This window comes from Peromyscus californicus, unplaced genomic scaffold (assembly GCF_007827085.1).
Source record: "Peromyscus californicus insignis strain IS unplaced genomic scaffold, ASM782708v3 Scaffold_5__1_contigs__length_169319896, whole genome shotgun sequence".
Taxonomy (NCBI): Eukaryota; Metazoa; Chordata; class Mammalia; order Rodentia; family Cricetidae; genus Peromyscus; species Peromyscus californicus.
The window spans coordinates 84,443,842-84,464,350 of NW_026294573.1; the positions used below are offsets into that span (position 1 = coordinate 84,443,842).

At 42.5% G+C, this 20,509-nt stretch overlaps 1 protein-coding gene across 5 annotated transcripts in view; it reads left to right on the plus strand.

Annotated features, from left to right (window-relative positions):
* Astn2 (astrotactin 2) overlaps positions 1 to 20,509 on the plus strand; it is a 947,200-nt gene that overhangs the window by 914,532 nt on the left and 12,159 nt on the right. For all 5 annotated transcript variants that reach the window (XM_052714946.1, XM_052714945.1, XM_052714947.1 and 2 more), the window contains 2 exons: positions 16,121 to 16,221; positions 17,802 to 17,985. In XM_052714946.1, the coding sequence (XP_052570906.1) occupies positions 16,121 to 16,221; positions 17,802 to 17,985 (285 nt within the window). The remainder of the gene's footprint in view (positions 1 to 16,120; positions 16,222 to 17,801; positions 17,986 to 20,509) is intronic.

Below are 20,509 nucleotides of genomic sequence, written 5' to 3' on the forward strand. Positions count from 1 at the left end.
GGACTTCCCTGGGGATTCAGCTCAGCCTGGTAGATTCAGTTGAGCCTAGTCAAGTCCTCTCCTCCCTTCACCCAGGCTGAGCAAAGTGCACCTGCATAGGCCCCAGGCTCCAAACAGCCAGCTCATGCACTAAGGACAGGTCCCGGTCCCACTGCCTGGGAGCCCCCAACTGGATCAAGGCCTCTGGAATAAAATTTCTTTAAATAGATCATATCCACTTCCCACCACTCCCTTCCACTCTACTCCTCCTGGACCCTCCTATTCTTCTTTCATATCTTCTTCCTCCTCCTCCTCCTCCTCATCATCATCATCATCATCATCATCATCATCTTTCTGTTCTCCTCCTTTATAAGCCAAAGTCCAATTAGTGTTGATCATATGCAGACAGGTGTACGGACATTCATTGGAGCATATGCACATGTTTAATAAATATCTACTGAGGGCTTACCTTGTAATCTGACAAAGGTTTTGGCACATAAATCAGCAGATGAAACCCTGTCCTAATTCTTATGAACGTAATATCCTAGTGGTAAGGGCAGTTGTATTAACATAATAAACAGGTGAATATTCAGCATATTTTGATTTCATGAATACTTTAAGGAAAAGATTAGATTTGAGTCAGTGATATCAGCAGTTTGACATAGTTGAAATTTTAAAAGGGAACCTCATTGAAACAAAGTATTAACCACAAGAATTTGAGGGAGATGAGGGAGGAACTAGAGTGAGAACGTTCTAAGGAGAGTAAGAAGCCAGTACAGGCTTCTACAGCATGCCTGGGATTCAAGGTGCAGCCCTACTAGATAAAAGTTATTGACTTATTTCTGTTTAGTAGAGAGCCAGGAGATCTAGAACAGGACCTTAAGATTAGAAATTCTAAGTCCATTGTCTTTTGTCAAGAATTAGGCAAAGAACATCTTGCTAAATCCATAGAATCCTCTAAATAACCCCTTGAGTTAGGTAGAACTTCATGCATTTTCTTAGGTGAAAACTAAGATTTACAGAGACTAAATGCTCACCAGTGTCATAGCCTAAAGTACAGAGATGTTTCTTTAATCTAGAATGTTCTCTACTTTTATGTTCATGCACCTAGGCTCTAAAGCAGTGGTTCTCAACCTTCCTAATGCCCCAAGCCTTTAATACAGTTCCTCTTGTTGTGGTGACCCCCCAATCGTAAAATTATTTGTTTACTACTTCATAACTGTAATTTTGCTACTGTTATGAATTATAATATAAATATATGATATGCAGATGGTCTTAGGTGATCTCTGTGAAGGGGTCATTCGACCTCCCAAATGGGTTGTGACCCACAGGTTGAGTACTACTGCTCTATACCAATCTAAGGATTCAAACAGTTCTATGCAGTTCTTACACTCCCACATTTACAAGTAAGCCAAAGATATGGCTCTTCACTTAGGATTTGTTGAAGGTTTTCAGTTTTATGTTTAACTAAACTTTTTGGTTACATGAAGAAATTTGAGATAGGGTTGGAGCAAGAACAATAAAGAAGAACCAGCTCCCAAACCTCCACCAAGGCCACTGTTGTCCAGGCAGACTTCTGACTTCCTTGTCTGTTTACTGCTAATGTTACTGAGATTGAACTCTTGGCTATGCTCATACTAAGCACACTCTACCACCGAGCCATACAGTAGCTCCTCCATTTTCCACACAGATTTCTTTTAGATATAATTCGCATACTATTTTATACTTCAAATACTTATAAAGTTGAACAAACATCACAGCAAATTCCAGAACATTTCCCTCACGTGTAAAGAAACAGGAATTTACCCCCTCTCTCCAGCTCCTGGCAGCCACTAATCTGCTGTTTGTCATTAGGAATTTTTCTATTCCATACATTTTACATGAATGGAATCATACAACTTTTGATCTTGTACATCTGATTTTTTTTTTCACATAACAATTTTGTCAAGGTTCAGTGAAACTGTAGCTTGAGTAAGAACTACATTCCTTTTCATGGCTGAATAATGCTCAATTATATGGTTGTACCAGATTTTGTTTATCCATCAATTGATGAATAATAGGGTCATTTTACACTTTTTCTGGCTATTAGGAATAATGCTTCTATGAAATTCCCCATGCAAGTTTTCCTATGGATATGTTTACAGTTCTTTTTAGTCTGTGCATAGGATTGCTGAGTCACATAGAAACTCTAGTTTGATTTTGACAAGAGCTACTAGAACGAGCTACAAGAGCTGCTCCAGAAAGTTCTGGGTTCCAATGGGAGACTATGCCTCAGTATATAAGGTGGAGAATGATTGAGGACGATACTCACAGCAACCTCAGGCCTCCACATGCATGCATATACATGTGATTGTATACCTGTGTGCATACACATGCACCCAGACACATTAGAGAATGCATGTACATACGTTCATTCACACAAACACAAATGCATGAATGATGATGTGGTAGCTTGGCATACATGACTTATGATGAAGTTTGAAATTACTTAGATTATTTTAGAATTGCTGAAATGCCATACATGTTTCTTAAAGTCATAGAAAAATGCAATTAGAAAGGACCCTCCAGCCAACCAAGTCAATAGTTTCAAGTATTTTCTTTGTTTTTGAGACAGAGTTTCATGTAGTCCAGATTGGCACTGAACTCTGTATGTGGCCAAAGATGACCTTGAACTCTTGATCCTCCTGCCTTCCTCTCTCAGTGCTGGACTTACAGATGTTCACCAAGACTCCTTATTTATATGGTACTGGGGATGAAACCTAGGGCCTTAGACATGCTATGCAAACAGTCTACCAACTGAGCTGTCGCCAATCAGTTAAAAAAATTTCCTTTTTAAATGGTCTACAAAAAAAAAGTGAAAAAAATTGAAATCTTACCTAGGTGATGGTAGTTGTGTGCTTAGAACACAAGTTTTTCCATAGTTGATTCTTAAGCTCCCCAAGTCATCATTTACACTTTAGAAAATGTGTTTTGTTTTGTTTTTTAGGGGAAGAACACAGGTGTGTCAATGTGATATATCACATTCTGAATCTGCTGTGTTCTTGGTATACAGATAATACTAAATAATCACATTTAACAAGTTGAGGAGGGGTGCATGTTTTGCTCTACTGAATTATCTAAGCACCTCGGTCAAACAATAATTGATAGTACATATATGGTTTAGTTCCCTGTTTCCAGTTTTATTCCATTGGTCTGTGCATAAGTTCATACTACAATCAGACATACTAGGCAAGTGCTCCACCACTGAGCTACATCCCCAGCCTATACTGTAGTCTTTTTTTTAAGAGTTATTTATTTATTATGTATACAATGTTCTGTCTGCATGCATGCCTGCATGCCAGAAGAGGGCACCAGATTTCATTATAGGTGATTGTGAGCCATCATGTGGTTGCTAGGAATTGAACTCAGGACCTTTGGAAGAGCATCCAGTGCTCTTAAACTCTGAGCCATCTCTCCAGCCCCCATGCTACAGTCTTTAGGATAGTCTCAGTTTGGCTGACATTTTATTGTTTCTACATTTATAAATTGTTCAACTATGTACATGCAGTTTTTTTTCTTGTGCTATCAAAGTAATTTTAGTCTCATTGAATTAAGTGCTAGTATCCCCTCTCAGTTATTTATGTAAAGGGTTTTTGGAAGATTCATGATCATTTCGTGTAATTCCATCAATGACATCTGATAGCCCATTCTATTTTTTTTAATTGCTATACAGAATTTTTATTTTTTTTATTAAGAGATTTTCTATTCATTTTACACACCTACCACAGATTCCCCTGTTCTCCCTCCTCCCACCCCCAATCTTCCCCCCCAACCCACCCCCCATTCCCACCTCCTCCAAGGCAAGGTCTCCCATGGGGAGTCAGCAGAGCCTAGTACATTCAGTTGAGGCAGGTTGAAGCCCCTTCTCCCTGAACCAAACGATGGAGAAATGGATGAGATCTACATGAGCAAACTGGGGATGGGGGGTGGTGGTAATGGAGGGCAAGGGACAGGAAATGAGAGCTTAGGGGAGCGGGAGGTTTGAGCTGGAACTGATAGCCCATTCTTACCAAGAAAAGAAGACAAGCAATTAGAAAAAAAAATCATTACCCAAGATCACTATGTTGACAGGAGGCCAAGTCAGGGTTTACCTACAGGCAACCTGCAGTTTACCCCTCACTCAACCAGTGCCTACCATGTTACTGCTCATGCTCTGGCATGCTGTGGCTCACCTATCCAGTCAGTGGCCAAGCTGGACTCCATCAGAATCTGATAGATTCCGTTGCTCCTGTCGCTTTTACCAGCCTCCAGGACCACTGCCTGAGCATGGAGTTGATGGGCTCTGATTTGTAAGATGCACCAGTTGCATTTTTTCTCCTTTGAGCTTCCAAAGTGAGTGAAAGCAGCTCTGTAACATTCAGTGCACCAGACACTGTTCTGGCTGCATCCCAGGTTCTTTCCTTCACATTCACAGTCTTGTAAGACAGATATTTCTGAGTCCATCTTATGGAGAGGGAAACTGAGGCTCTCGGGGATGCTATAAACAGGAAACAGATAAGCTGTGATGCCATTTAGTCTCTCAGTCTCCCTGTGCGGGGCCCCATCACTCTCCTACTCCCACCCCAAAATGTGGGAAAGCGCAGCTCACAAATGAGGTAGGGTTGATCTCAGCTTAAAGTAGATAAGAACTATCCTATGTATGGCCTTTTCCATCTACAGCATTTTCCAGCTCAGTGTTTAAGGATAAATCCACATCAGTAGCCTGTGCTTGGCCTTTCTTTCTCTGAGCTTTAACAAAATTTGATGGCCAAAGGTACCATGGAAATAAAGGCTTTAGGTTGGGTGTGGAGAAAAGAATGATATCAGCATTGAAAGTGGAAAAGATCTATTCTCTGTGAAAATGTGGCAATGTGAATGCCATCCTTCTAATAAAAGATAACCCCTCTGAATTGTGACTCAAGACTCAGTGGTAACCAAAGAATGCCTAATGATTCTGTCTGTTTGGAAAAACCACTGGTCTTTGAGTAATTAAACCTATGCTGGACCCCACTCACTTCCTATCCTTGTCTTTGCAGCTTTGAGAAACTCAATTCAAATTTGCATGGCTTGCATGCCTTCTCAGAAATGGTTTTAATCCTGCACACACCTCTGGCAATTGCAAGGAAAGTGAAAGACAGCTGTGTAAGCACTCTCAACACCTACTCAGGGTAGGCACCTAGGAAATGTGTGTGCAGTCTCAAAGGAACTTTCATATCCACAATAACCATGTGTTTCTTTTAAAATACCCCTGTGGGATTATCAGCAGTACTTGAGGCATGGAGAATACAAGAAATTTGATGAAAGCTGTGGTGCAAATAGCTGGTTAATGATGAGACAACCCAGAATCCATGTCCAAGACTTCTCTGCTTCTCAACTACTCCTGTCTGCAAAACCCTTTTTCTAGCTGCAGCTGTTTAAAAATTGTCCAAATCTTGGTTTTCAAGATGCTGTCCAGTACAAAATGAGGCTTAAAAAAGATCCCACAGTTTGTTTTAGAGGTTTCAGAATACAAGTTGGAGAAGAATAAATGGACATTCTGTGCTTAATTCATGCTTTGTCTTGGGACTGCATTGTTAGACTCTGTCTGTTTTACCATTAAGTAACCTAGTAAACCAGGATAAGTTTCCAATAAAGAGGAGTAGTTAGTCTAACTCTGTGTTATGTAGTTCATGCCCCTGAGAGGAAATAAGAAATACAGGCAAACAAGAAGGAGAAGAAAGGGATGGACAGGGATTTATGACTCTTGTTCAAGCCATGCCAAGTGCCAGTCTGAACTTCTGGTTTAGGTTATTTGAAGAATGCATGAATGAACTAAAATGGCCATTTGCACAGTGTTTCCATATTTAGTTACTAAGCATTTTGTTTTCCTTGCTTGGTTGGTTGGTTAGCTGGTTAATTAACTGATTAGTTGTAGGCTGTGTTTACTATACAAATAATTTTCAGGTAGGAAGAACATTAATTGTTACCACTTTCCCATGGAAGCAAACACAACCCTGTGGGTGACTGACAGTCCTGTCATGCAACTGAGAGTCCATCTAGTTCAAGGTCCCCTTTGAGTACAGATATAAAGCTTGGGCTACTGTTTTGAAGGAAGGAAGATCCCAGAAGCAAACATGAGGCCCAAAATTCATTTTTGCTGAAGGACTCTTTACATTGCATGTCATTTCTTACAGGCCTGATCCTCTTCAGAATCTTCTACAAGCTCCATGAAAGCCACACTCTTCTTTTCTTTTCTCATGGGTAACTGTCCTCATGTAATGGCATGTTTGGAACTTAGTAGTAATTTCACTGGTGACCAGGTTCACACAGTATGATGTTACTGTGATAATCACTCACTTTTCAGTCAAGTATTGGAGACATACTTGACATGTTTTACTTGAAATCAATTTGTAATTACTTAATTTTAGATGTCAGTGTTTGTTTCAGAGCTCCAGGGTTCTTGGCAAGGTGATTTTTAGTGTATGTGCACCTGTCGGGGAGACTGGAAAGTCATGGCAGACAGGAGTGATCACCATACTGATGCTGGAGGTGGTTACCTCGACCTGAGCCTAGCACCGACTTTCAAAGTCAGTCTTCCTCTAGGATTTCAAAGTTGGCTCTCAAAGTCAGCCTTCCTCTAGGATTCTTCCTGCTGGCTCTCTCACCACTTCCCTGCATCCTTGCTTGTTTGCTTATGCTGCCTGAGTGATATGAGGGAGTAAACGTCTGGGGAGTTGGCATTAAGAATTCAACCGCAGGAGCTAAAAAGATAACGTAGAGGCTAAGAGTGAGTCCTGCTCATCCAAAGGACTTGAGTTCAGTTCTGAGCATCCATACATGGCAACTGAAAACCACCTGTCACTTCAGGGACTCTCATGACTTCTTTCCTTTGTGGGCACCCTCACTCATGTGTACATACCCTGCCCCTCACAGACACATAAGTAAATAAATCTTCAAAATGTTATGGTATTTAATCGTGTACTACTTCACATTTGTTCCAGCCCAGGGTTCACAGTCACTACCCAGATTGGATTGTTTTAAAGGTTGAAACATAGCAAGAGTCTTTACTACTAGGCTACTCAGACAGGGTCTCTGTGTCAGTCACTAGAACTCAAATTTATAGTGGTAGAATGTGTGGGCTATTAGCCTGATCTGGAAAATGGAAAGGTTGGGTTCTGGTGCCAGGGGTGAGAGGGATGCATGAGACAGAAGATGGGTCCATAGCAGCCTTTTCTTACACATTCTGTCATTTCGCTTTAATATTCCAGAACTAAAGGAGAACAAAGATATTTTGCCTAGCAGTGAGTGCTCAGCTTCGGGAAACTTGGTACATCTGAAAATCTGGCACCCACTCCAGACCTTTTACACAACAGTCTTCACATTCGTAGCTTGCCCAAATCTATGCTACTCATTCAGAATCAGTCCTAAAAGTGAAGTTTAGGTCTTGAGCCAGCAGATGTGGTGTTAGAAGCTAGAAAAGCTATGGCCTTAGACCAGTGGCCTGAATACTCGGAGCCTGTGTGTACCATGGGAATGATTTTTAACTCTGGGATCAAATGAAGGAATGTAAGAAAAGCTATTTCCTTAAATACTACTGGAATTCTCCATCAAGGTCTATAAATGTTCCCCTTGCATCTAGGTCCCAGAAGCACGGACTCTAGGATCTATGATTGCTGTCAGCCACTCTTGTTTGTCCTTCTAGTATGAAAGCAGCCATAGAAAACACTTTTTCTTTTTAAAGAAACTGTTTTCCATTAAAGCTTTATTTTAAAAAGTGGACAGCGAGCCAAGTTTGGCTTCAAATCGTGCTCTCCATGCTTACAGGTTGCCACAGTTACTATTGATGGTTTAACAAATGACCCCTGAACTTAGAAGCTTCGTATAGCTATTTTGTTCTGCACATGAATTCTGGAATTCAGAACTTCAGTCCACACACAAGTTGGGCTCTTTGTCTTTTATGAAATGTGGCACTTCAGGTGCTAAGAATTCAGCTTATGGTGACTCAAGTCCTCAGGCTGAAATGATCTAAGTTTCCCAGGCCCCAAGATGACTAAGATTCACACATGCAACCTCTTCGTGTAGCTTGACTTTCCTTCTATTCTAGGGGCAGCATTTAGATTTCTTATTGGAGGCTCAGGATTCTAAGGGAGATGTTTTAGTGAGCAGGAGGAAGGTTTGTTGCTTTGTACAACCAGACACAGGAGTCACACAGCATCTCCACCATTTTGCCCTTCTGACCAAAACACTCTAAAACCAACTCCAAATCCTAGGTGAAACATCAATTACTGGATAGAACGTATTCCATCCTTGAAAATATTAATAATTTAAATACACACTTCATGCATGTTTAGTACATACCATATGCCAAGCCCTGCTTTGTGGGGCGTTTACCCAACCACCCCCACAGTTCCCCAGAGTTTTCTTTAGTCCCTTTTTCTTTTTTCTTTAGTCCCTGTTCATGGCGCCATTCTGTGGGGCGTTTACCCACCACCCCCACAGTTCCCCAGAGTTTTCTTGAGTGCGAGCAGCAGGAAATATTAGATAGAAGGATTTATTGCGGAGAATATCGCGGAGATAAACAGATAGAAAATAAAGGATAGCCTCGAGAGGGCCTGGAACCTATTTCAACGGGCCCTGACTGTCTCTGCCCCAGGGTTTTTATAGAGACGCCAAGGGGTGGAGCAAAAGACCGCCTCCCCCAGCACAGCCAAGTGCAGACCATCTCAGACACCTGCACTCAGGCCTGTGGTCCTAATCATCCTCTATGTGGACCTGCTGGGTAAAGCCACGAGGAACCCGAGAACGGGCTCCCACACTGCTTCAAGTATAGTTTCCCTCTGATGTGAATACCATCGTTCACATTTTGATGAACAGAGAGGGTACTATACATGCCTAATGTCTTAAATACGATAGTTTGTAGAACCAACATTTGAACCCAGGGAGTCAGGTTCCAGAGCCCATTCCATCCCCTGTACACCTTGTTTCACTGCCATCATGAGAGTGAGAAGCTCTTCTTACAGCATCCGATTGCAAACATTACTCCTCACATACTCCAGACGACGTGGGCACTGCTAAAGGTGGCAAAGGAGAAAAGGCATGATACAGCATTCTTTTCATAAGTATTCTAAACTATGGTTCAGGAGATTGAATTCTAGCTTCCTTTTCATAACTCGTAAGGTTTAACTTTGGTTCTCATCTTATAGACACAGAAATCAAAGTGTATTGGTAAAGTTGCTACTTGTCTGAGTAACTGGTGCAGCCCAGACTGAAAACTTGAATAATCTAATTTGCAAGCCCATGCTTTTTGCAGGAGACTCCCATGAAGGACAATCTGGAAGGGATAACAACAACTCTGAGAAGAAAATCTTCTGAATCTTGAATGTCAGATCTAACCCATCTTCGGAGGTTATATTGCCTCCATCCCTGACTGCAGAGCCTTGAGGCTGAGACTCAAAGAAGGGTAGTTAGGAGTGCCTGGAATCCAGCTGCTCAGACCAGAACTGTCCTTGGAACTCTTGCGTTTTCCCCACCACCCCATTGTGCTGGGAAGGGAAGGGAGTAAAGCCATGGCAATGGGGGTGGGGAGATAGAGGGCTGGGGGTGGAGAGGTGAAGGGGTGGGTGTGAGCTAATGGGAAGTTGTTTGCCAAAGCCTTGTCTGGGGAAGGAACATTTTATAAGACCAGGGCCTCTGGCCTGGAAACATCTGTTTCCCTTCAAATCAGCAAAGAGACTTTTGCCTCCCCAGAATGCCTAAATCATGCGATGGCTGGGGAAGAGCAGACGTTGGCTTTGAGACTTCAAACACATTCTCATGTACTCTAGGGGATGTGAGCCTGACATAGGCCTCTGGGACTCCCTCCCTGCTCTTACCCCCTGTCAGATTCGTGAGAAGCTCTCACCGCCAATTAACTTCTCAGTTTCATTCTCTCACCCCTGCTGCTAGGAGGTCTGGGGGTCCTGAACAGGACCTGCAACAGCTCCTTTTTCCACCCCCCCCCCACTTACCTCTGATCTCCAGGAGGGCTACTTCCCCCAGGTAGGGTTGAAATCAGAGCCTTGGACAGAAGCAAAATAATATCAGTGATAATAATACCAAAGGCTATTATTCATTGATTGCTTAGCAGATGCTGGTTGTCAGGCCAGCATGCTCTCTGCCACTTTTGGTTGTAAACCAGTTCCACTCCGTGGCATGTTTTAATGTTTAATGATTTCTGTTTTATAGGTGAGAAAGTTGTGATAAATCTTCACACATCCCATAAATGAGGAACTGTATATGAAAACCAAATTACTAACTTCCTTCTGCTATTCCCTAGAACCCTGCCATCTAATCATCTTTTGTTCATTTCACAGATAGAAAAATTCATTTCCAGACAAGGGCTGTGGCTTTAGTAGTATAGATGGATGTCACTCACTCTGGCTAGTGTTTGTTGATTGGTGAGGTACCAAGTGTAAGTGTTTATATAGAGCAGCTGTGTCTGAAACACACAAACTCGTGGATAGAGAAATGTGCAAACCCTGCATCTTTTTGGAAGGATAAGAAACAGGTTTCCTGCAAGCGATGAAGTTTGAAGAATGTTTCATGGACAAAGGAGAAGAATGACTCAGCCAGAAGACTCAACAGCTACGAAGACAAAGAGGTGGCACCCATCTCCTGGATCAGTCAGCTGTTGGATCCACCCTAACTGGGAGACAGCAAATAAGACTGGACCCTCTAGCCAGGTCTTTCCTTGTGTTCAGAGACAGGGTGCAGTTGAGTAGATAATGAACGTCAGAGAGCCATAGCTGAGAATGATAAATTGTTCTGGAGATGATGGTAGGCTCAGGAGGGTGACACTCTCCTGACAATGAAGAGCAGAATAGTCCTTGGCACGTGAATAGTCAACTCAACAAATCCCAACGTTTTTCTTTGTTCCATGGTGGATTCTCAACGTAGAGGACCACTTTACTCTAAGGTGCTTAAGATCCCACAGCACAGTCTAGAAGTGTTGTACTCAAACTCTGACTTTCACCCATGTAGATGGATGATTTTCCTCTGAAACGAGACCAGCACTTGGAGGAGCAATGGTTTGAGCCTTGAGCTTCTGGTTCCTATGAAATCTACATCAAACGTCCCTCTTAGATCCACTTTTATTAACTATCAAAACTTTTCCAAACATATGTAGATCTAAGTTGGCCACTTGTTCACAACGCTTCAGGACACTGGAGGAGGAGGACCCAGAGGGTCTTTATCTGAATTTAGTGACTGTGGACACTGGAGGAGGACCCAGGGGGTCTTTATCTGAATTTAGTGACTATGGACACTGGTGCAATTCATTTCTCATCTCAGCCCTGTTTTTGCCATCGATGAAGTGAGGATTCAAAGCTACAGGGTGGAGCAGTTTCTATCTGCTGTATGATTGGGCTTCACTCTGCTTCACAGGGAGCATAGGAGAACCAATCAGAGTGTGGAGGATACTTTACTAATCCCTGAGAAACAAAAGTCTGACTATGTGCGTGGATATCATCCCCTCTGTATCAGGTTCCACCACCACCCCCCCACCACCCCCACCCCCGCTCACAAAGACTGCCCCAGCCCCTGCCTGATTTTCTAACAGATTTCAGATGTGTCTGTGGGGCAGTTTTCCAATTACAGCCGATACAAGCAGAAAGCTCATGGCCTTATGACTTTTGACCCAGACCTGTGAGGTTGATACCTTCCTTTTTCTCTCCCATTCCCTGCCCCACCACTCTGACACACACATCAAACAGGGTGGCCTAAGGCCTCCTCTATTTGGTACTTTTTCTGACATATTTAGTTACTGTGATTGCAAAAGCCAAAACTATACTTTAAGGACCAAAGATTAAACCATGCTTGTTATGACATCTCATTCAATCTTGATCCTCAACCTGTGTCACCATATTTTACAAGTGAAAGAGCTGAGAGTCAGGGATGGTAATACAGCTTCCTAAAGAATTCTCCGCATGCAAATGGAAAATGTAAGGTTTGTACCCACCTTTTGCTCTTCAGGATAGATTTGGGGGAGGGTGGTCTAGCACTGATCTATCATATGCAAGACCTGGCTTCAATTGCCAGCACTGCAAAAAGGCAAAACAACCCTAAGACTGTGGTGATATATTGTGTACCCTAATAAAGCTTGCCTGAGGATCAGAGGCCAGAGCCAGCCACTAGATTAGACACAGAGGTCAGGCAGTGGTGGCACACACCTTTAATCCCAGTACTTAAGATCTCATGCTTTTGCTTGGGAAGCACACACTCCTTTAATCCCAGGAAGTAATATGGTAGGGTAGAGAAAGGTATATAAGGCATGAGGAAACAGGAATTCACTCTCTTTAGGCTGAGGATTTCGAAAAAGTAAGAACTAGTGACTGGCTGTTCTGCTTCTCTGATCTTTCAGCTTTCCCCCTGATATCTAGCTCTGGGTTTTTTTTTTATTAAAAGATGATCTAAGATTTAAACAATATAAGATTACTTCCCCAGTATGGTATTATTAATGCTGCTTGAAGAAACAGAGAAAACAGAAGCATCATGGAAACATAAATGGCCAATGAGAAAGAAGCCTTAAACATCTTCTGAATCCTTCTGTCTTGAGGCTTCTAGTGTATTCCAAGCACTCCCTACAACTTTCTATTTGTTCTTCAGTTGCAATATATCTTCTATTCATGTTCAAATAAAATACTTTTCAAAAAATATGTGTTCTAGCACAAATAAGTATTGTAGCCATGGTCTTTATAAAAATCTGCAACTGCAAGCCATTCTTTATGCCTCATTCCCTATAACCCTGGAGATAACCATATGCTATAAAATTTTCTCCATTCTGTGGATGGAGAAACTGCAAGTGAGGAATGAGATGCAGCTTTTTCATGTTCACTGATTTATACAAACATTGAGTGACTTGTGCTGTGTTAAATGATGCAAACAGCCATGCTGAAGTGAGCACTTGCTGGAGCTCCAGGCTGTGACTGGAGTCCTACCTTCAGCAGCTTCCAGACGAGCTGCTGTGCAGATGGAAGGACTTACCTGGTGTTTTCCAATACAGCGCTTTTCTTTTGACTTTGCCAATTGCCTACTCTCACTGTCCTCAATTTCTTTCTTCTTTTCTCTTTCTTCCTTTTGTGAAGAAGGTTTTCTTTTGTTGTTGTTATTACTGGTTTTTTTTTTGGGGGGGGGAGATTCTTTATTTGTTTTAGGGTTGTTGTTTTTTTGTTTTTTTGTTTACAACAGTTTTGCTATACAACTGAGGATAGCCTCAGTATCACAATCTAGACCAGGTTAGCTTTGAACCCTAAATCTTCCTGCCTCAGCCTCCAAAGTATAATAATTACGTTTGTATGTCAGCATATCTAGCTTCAGAGTTTCTTCTTTATCTTATCCTTGCCCCTCTACATGGCTTTCCAGAGAACACTGAACCTGAGGGACAAGTGAGTCTACCTGTCATTGACACTTGGTACACAGAGATAAAGTAGGCTCTGATAGGAATTCCAACCACGCCCCCATGGTCGTACATGCCCGGCGGGACACTTAGTCATCTCTGCCTAGTCATTTCTGGGTCATACGTCCTGTGTAACCCATGCCCCATGGCTGCGTGGTCACGTAATCGTGTGGATGTGACCACGTGTTCTATGCGCATGTGTGGAATAGCCATGTGGGCTTGTGTGCGTAGGTGGGTTCTAGCCTTTAAAAGGCAGGCCCCATGTTCCGCGCCCCCCCCACCTCTTTCTGACACGTGTCCTTCCACAGGCCTGATCACATCTATCCCTTTCTCCTTGTCTTGATAAAACTCTTGTTAGTGGATTCAGTTGTGTTTTGTGACTTTTCCTTGGGGGTAAGAGCGCCGCTAAAAAACCATCAGGCTCAAAGACATAAAGTGATTTGCCCAAAGACACAGTGCAAGGGACAGAACTAGAATAAAAACACGTCTGGTCATCTCTAATACCAGGCTCCTTTCTCTGTCTTCACCTTTCTTTATACTGAGAAGTTCCTGCTCCCTGACCCTTGAATGCAAACAGCCTTGAGACTTGAGGTCATGGAGTGTCAACGCTGGGAGAGCCTAGGTAGATTACCAAGTCCAGACTGGTTTAGCCAGTGAATGTTGGAACTGGAGGCGAACAAGAGTCACTCAGAGCAAGAAGGTCTTGACTACAACAGACCACAGGCTTGCCTCTTTCACTCTCAAAGCCTGTGGCTCTGTACAGACTGCTTATTATTTTACCTTAGATCTCCTCTCCTGAAACAGGGTAATTATAAGGATGATTATTTGAGAATGGTTTCATAAGACTAGAAAAATACCTGAGATGGCACCGTCTCAGCATAGCTGGGGTTCCACAAGTCTAGTTAGTTGGAATTTTATCTGTATATGGTTGGTACCTGAAGTGAGAACCCACGGGAGTCTGGTCAATACCATTTGACTGAACAGATCGAGTTCTCACAACAGATATCCGCAGATCTGGGTCCAAAAGACAGTAGTTGGCAGCAATTTCATTCATGGGCTTTGGAGTCAAACAAATCTAGGTTTGAATTGTCAGTCTCAGTAATCACTGTGTGATTCTGGGCAAGGTGCCTTTCCTTTCTGAGTCTCAAGCATACACTAAAGAGGATAATTGTATGTCTCCTTTAGAATTGCTTGATGAGTTAAACTCTTTAGCTCAGTGATTGAAGCATATCAAGGTCTTAGTTTATGATAATAAATTTGTTCAAGGAAGGTATATTTATTAAGTGTCCAATATGCACAGTCAATTGGGACTGACTGTTCTGCAGCTTCATAGTCATGGAACTAAGTCCATTTTATAACATGAGCTCAGTTGGGGTGCTGAGTAAGTAAGAATAGCAATAGAGGAAGTAGAGCTCAGGCTTTTCTACTTAAACTAGAGAACCCTCTATTCACTTCATACATCTGCCTGTGCTCTTGGTAGAGAAGGATGCTTTGACAGCCCTTCTCTTCTTGCTATCCCTGGCCTCTATGCTTTACCTTCTCGGGAGAGTATTGTCTTCTCCTTCCTTAGACTTTGTGTAAGCTACAGTGCTCAGACCTGAAGAAAGTAAGGGCCATAGGACCTCCTCAATGTTCACAGATGCTTCTCTCAAAGGAACTCTGTTCTCTGAATCCACCAGGTCTGATGTCACCAGTCTCTCTAGTTAAGCCCACAGGCTGAGTTGAATCCCACCTAGGTAGCGTAGAGCTTCAGATGACAAAATGAGAAGGTGGGGACATGCCTTGTAGCTAGAATAATTTCCAAATTCCTTGTCATAGCTCCCAATATCCTCCCCTCTCAGTTGGCTTCGCCTTGGCCATACCAGCAGCCTCTTCCTCCGTCTGTTCTTTCTCTCCTCAGGGCCTTTGTATGTACAGGGATTCCTTTACAGTTCTTGTGCATTTACTGAGCTTGCAAAGTTTTTCTCCTGATGTTCCACCCATGCCTTGCTTCTTTCTCAACGGCCAGGTCTTAGCTAGCATTTTCTTACTCAGAAAGACATCCAGGGACTATCATCTCCCAAACGCTCATGCATCCTACATTGCCACTTGTTCTTTTCCATGGCATCCCGCTGCATTTTTCATCACATTTGCTATCATTTGGTTGTTCTCTTGTGGATTTTGTTGTTTTAGCTTTTGATTAATGTTATGCACGATCTCTTGTTCCAGAAGTTAGCTTCTAAAATAATTTCTAAGAAACAGTTAGTGCTCAGTAAGTAATTTTAAAATGAATGAACAAGTGAATGAATGAGTGAACACGTAAATGAGGATATTCATCCAGCAGTCTATCATTGAGGCTCACTTCTTATACCCTAGATTCAGACTGCTTGGATCCAGACCTCTATTCTGCTTTCAATAACAATGAATCCAAGAAAAGATATACATTCTAAGGTTTAGCATCCTTATTGTGAAAGATGGTTGATAGTATGTCTCTGCCTTTTGGGTTTGCCTAACTGCAAATTAGGAGACTAACTGCAAAGTACCCAGCGGGCATTTAATGCCTGATATGTGCTTTGTAATTTTATAATTATCATTATGTTAAAAATAATTTTCCAGCAGCTTAGGCACCCCTGAGTTCTTTGGAACATTCCTTGTGGCCATGGTTTTTTGGTTTTCCTTTCAGCTCCCAGACCTTTCTGAAAGGTCTCACTCTGGTGTTGTCTTGTGCTACAGGTTCACTCTGTATGCTGTGGACACTCGAGGGAGGCACTCAGAGCTCAGCACAGTGACTCTGAGGACAGCTTGTCCACTGGTGGATGACAATAAAGCAGAAGGTAAGTCATTCATCTCTGCCTTCATCAGGGAAGTTCTGCCTTTTCCCTATCTACATTCTGTACCCAGTTACTAACCGCCACTGAGAGAAGAGGGGCGGGGCAGTGAGAACTAAGGAGCAAGAATAACAGAAAATTAAATTAATCCTAATAATGAAGGAACAAATTGAGATGGACTACCAATATCTTTGCTGGTAGTCAGACTTGCTCAACCATAGGCAAGAAATGGTAAAGATAAGGGCCTGTATTCTAGACATAGGAGCTTACCAATTTCTTTTACTTAAGTCAGAACTGGCAAGTCAGTGACACCTTGAAGACTAATCCTTTTGCACCCCTGGTGACATTATCTTGTCATAGCACACTGTCCCATTCTACACAGTAGGAAGTAGCCTCTGAACCTTCAACCCTGGACAACCACTGGTGTCTGTCAGTCAGATTTAACATACAAAATTAAACTTGTTTTTGTTTTGTTTTTAGCCTCCCCTGATCTATGAAGGTGAAAACATTAGATAAGCACATCTGAAACTAATACAGTAGTCAATCAAACTGACCACATACTTAGACAGCATGTAGATACAGCTTCTAGATCTAGACTGTCAAACAATGATGGTCCTAGTGCCTTACATTGTGCAGACATTTCCCCAATGACCTGGTCCAATCAATGTAGTAGAGGCAAGTTTGTACCCTTTGGAAGTTCTCGTTGTTGATGGAGAGACACACGCTTTCATTGACTTAGCAAAGAGCTTAGTAATATGTTTTATGTGCTACTAGATAAGAGGAGCCAATGAGCTCCTGAGCCTCAAGGCAAAGGGATTTGTGATGTTTTCTGGATAGTTCCAATATCATTTTAAAACAATGGAAACGCTGTTGAAAAATTGGAGTAGAAAATAGTACAAATTAGGTGCCTTTTTCATTCTAACTCCAAGTGCCTTAGATTCTCTTGAGGTCAACTAATGCTAATAATGAAGTGAGGACACATACAGACTTTGAACAGAGCCTTCAGAGCTGAGGGGATGCACCATCTATTCATGATTCATTTAAGTCACATTGGTTGGTGGAGTCTGGGGGAGTGGGAATGGCCCTGAATGACAAGATGAAGCATCTGGACTTTCCTCATAAGGTTGTTGAACACAGATCTATCTGACCTGACTGCAGAAACACATTGGGAACACTTGAGATGTGAGACAGAGGGAAGACATTGAGAGAAGGCAAGAATTTATTGGAGCCTTCGCATTTCTTTGGAGTTTTTGTTAAATCCTTAGCACAGCGCTATTACCTCTAATTAAGCTTAGACTTTGAGTGCTAACTTGCTGCCAGGCCCTACATTGACCACTTTGCACTTATTTCCTAACTTAGTTCTTCCAGTACACCCTTAGAGGAGTCATCCTTGTCTTTAGTTACACATAGGAAAACTGGAATCAACTAGTTGATGACATATTTTAGATGGAATGGAGATTCTTCTATCCCCAGGTGACCACTCAAGTGAACCCCTGTCCAGTTATGCCTTGCTTTTTGTGAAGCAGGTGTCCATCACCCCTTTTTCCTTTACCGTCAGTGATGTGCTCTTGCTTCTCCCCCCTCAGAGATAGCAGACAAGATCTACAATCTATACAATGGTTATACCAGCGGCAAGGAACAGCAGACTGCTTACAACACGCTGATGGAGGTCTCTGCCTCCATGCTCTTCCGAGTCCAGCACCACTACAACTCGCACTACGAAAAGTTTGGTGACTTTGTCTGGAGGAGTGAGGATGAGCTAGGACCCAGGTATGGATTTAGGAGTGTGGGTGGTGGACCAAATGCTTTTTGCCTCTCATTGATTTTCCCGGACCTTCTCTCCCTACCCTGACAGGGGCTGTGTCAAATAAAGAAAGGTGGGTGGTGATGAACACAGTCATGTCAGGATAAAGGTTGGGAAGCAGGAAGAGATGGCTGCTTACTGGAAATGGGTTTCACTAGAATAACACTGTATCTTCTTGTAAGGGAAAACCAGTGCTAGCCGCCCTTAACAGAAAAGTTACCCTAATCACTAATAAAATAACTCAAGATACTAGAACAACAAAAATGGAACAGAAGAAGCATATTGTTCAATTCTAGAAGAGCATGAAACTGCCCTGTGAAAATATTTTCAAAAGAAGTGTCAAGGACAGAACAGGAAGTTGGGTGGGTAAGGAAGTAGAAAGAATCTAGGGAGAGTTGGGGAGGAGGAAGAATTTGATCAAAATACATTGTATAAAAATTAATTTTAAAAAAGGCACAGCATCTTCAACCAAGATCACTTTTAAAAGCAATTTTTTAAAGTAAATTTTAAATTTGAGGGAGGGAAGGGAATGAAGGAGGAGATCTAAGCACTTTTTCAAATGTGGCTCACTGCTGTTCAACACGAAATCTGGGATCTTCCTGAGTACCAATCTAAATCCTTTCCACTGCCCCACAGGAATTCTTTCTAAACCTTTGGGGAGCACAATGTTGGGAGGCACTAAAGGATTTCTGAGCATTTGGGGCAAAAGGCTTAACAGCAGGAAAGGAGAGACCAGCAGGGGCCAAATCTTGAATGTCCTTGAAGTAGGCTCAAGGAGTTCAGATTAGCTCCTTGAGGTAATCTGCAACTTTTCAAGTGTTTTTACACTGGGGTGTAAGGGCAGTGTTATCAGCTCTCACAGGGAGAAGAATACCTCAGACTGCAGTCGGAAGCAAGGAGCACAGGAGGTGAGGCCACCAGGAAGCTGTGAGCTGTGAGGCCTTCTACAGGCTGCTGAGGTAGCAGCCCCAGGGTGCCCGTGCAGTATTCTCAGAAAGGCATCAGGTAGCATTGGAGAGAAATGTGTGACTTTCTGAAATACTTAGTGGGTAGCAGTCTGTGCTTTGAAAAGCTTCAAAATGTCCCCCACAGGATAATTGTTCCCACGTCTCAGTGGTCAAGAAGTGGAGATCCCACGTGGTTTAAGTGAACTTCCTAGAGTTACACAGAGTTGCACATGGTGGCTAAAGCTGCCTGGAGCTCTCATGCTGAGATGAATTTGAAGCCATTCTGGAATGCTAGGAGATTTGATGAACACTTGTTCAAAGGATAAAAAAAGAGATCTCTCCCTGCAGTGGGTCTTATCAGTTCTATTGGGCCCCTGAGTGCAACTTTCTTCCTTTCACATGAAAGGAAGTTTCTTTAGATAAAAGCTAAAGGAAGATTGGTCGGCAACAGTCCAGAGTCTCGGATGAAAACCATGTGAATCACCTCAGTGCCATCTTACCCATGGACATAGCAAAAGACATTCGGCTTTATTGGGCTTTCCCACAGGACTCAGAGAGTTTGGGTAGAAACAAAACCAGAGCCCCACGCCTCTCTTTATAACCTGCTAGCATCCTTTATGACCCTCTAAGACATAAATATTCCAGGAAGGCCTTCTAGCTGCCCATAGAGGAAGACTACTTACCAATAATGGGCAGTGATAATCAGCTAACCTTCAGACACCCGGTCCCCAGCCATTGTCTGCTAGCCCCTACACATGTCTCCCAGCTTCCTGAGACTGCTCTAGTGACCCACACTGGCATGGAATTATTTTCCTAAATGAGTATCCTGCAGTACCCCAGGTCTTAACTAGAATGGCACTCCCTCAGATGTTCTAAAATCCCCACCCTTTACTGTATGCCAACCTCATGTTTTAATTCTCTATGTTGCACTCACTAGTTGCAGTATCTTATTGGTTTCTGTGCTTGCTAATGTATCACCTCTCCTCTCTACTACAAAGAAAGTGATGCATGGTTAGTGATCTTTTGTGCCTTTTTCACTTTTGAAAGTAGATGCTAAATTATTAGCCACTGGTTAATTGGATAGTGGAATGAGTCCGTGAGTATATGCACAGATGATTTTGGATTCATTCTGATACAGCCCATCCTCCAAATGTCTGCTGTGTACTTCCACACTCATTAAGCCTCAAGTGTCCCTTAATTCTCTCTATGCTCTCAAAGATGTATACATTCCATTTGGAAATAACAGCATCCAGAACTCTAAGGTCAAAAGAATGAAGGGACCTTCAAGATATTAAAGGACTTGAGACTTCACTTCATTAACTGATGTACAGATACATTTTATGTGATAACTTCTCAGGCCCTTTGCTGGGGGCTGGAAATGAGTGAATAAAGCTGCTCAGGCTCTGTACATAGTTTAGCATCTAGAGAAGAAAATACTGTCAGCAGACAGTTATAGCGGAGCATACTACAAGAAGCATTCCGTGAAGGGGAATGAAAGGATGCGCACAGCAGAGGGTCCCAAAGGTTAATGTGTATCGTGTTA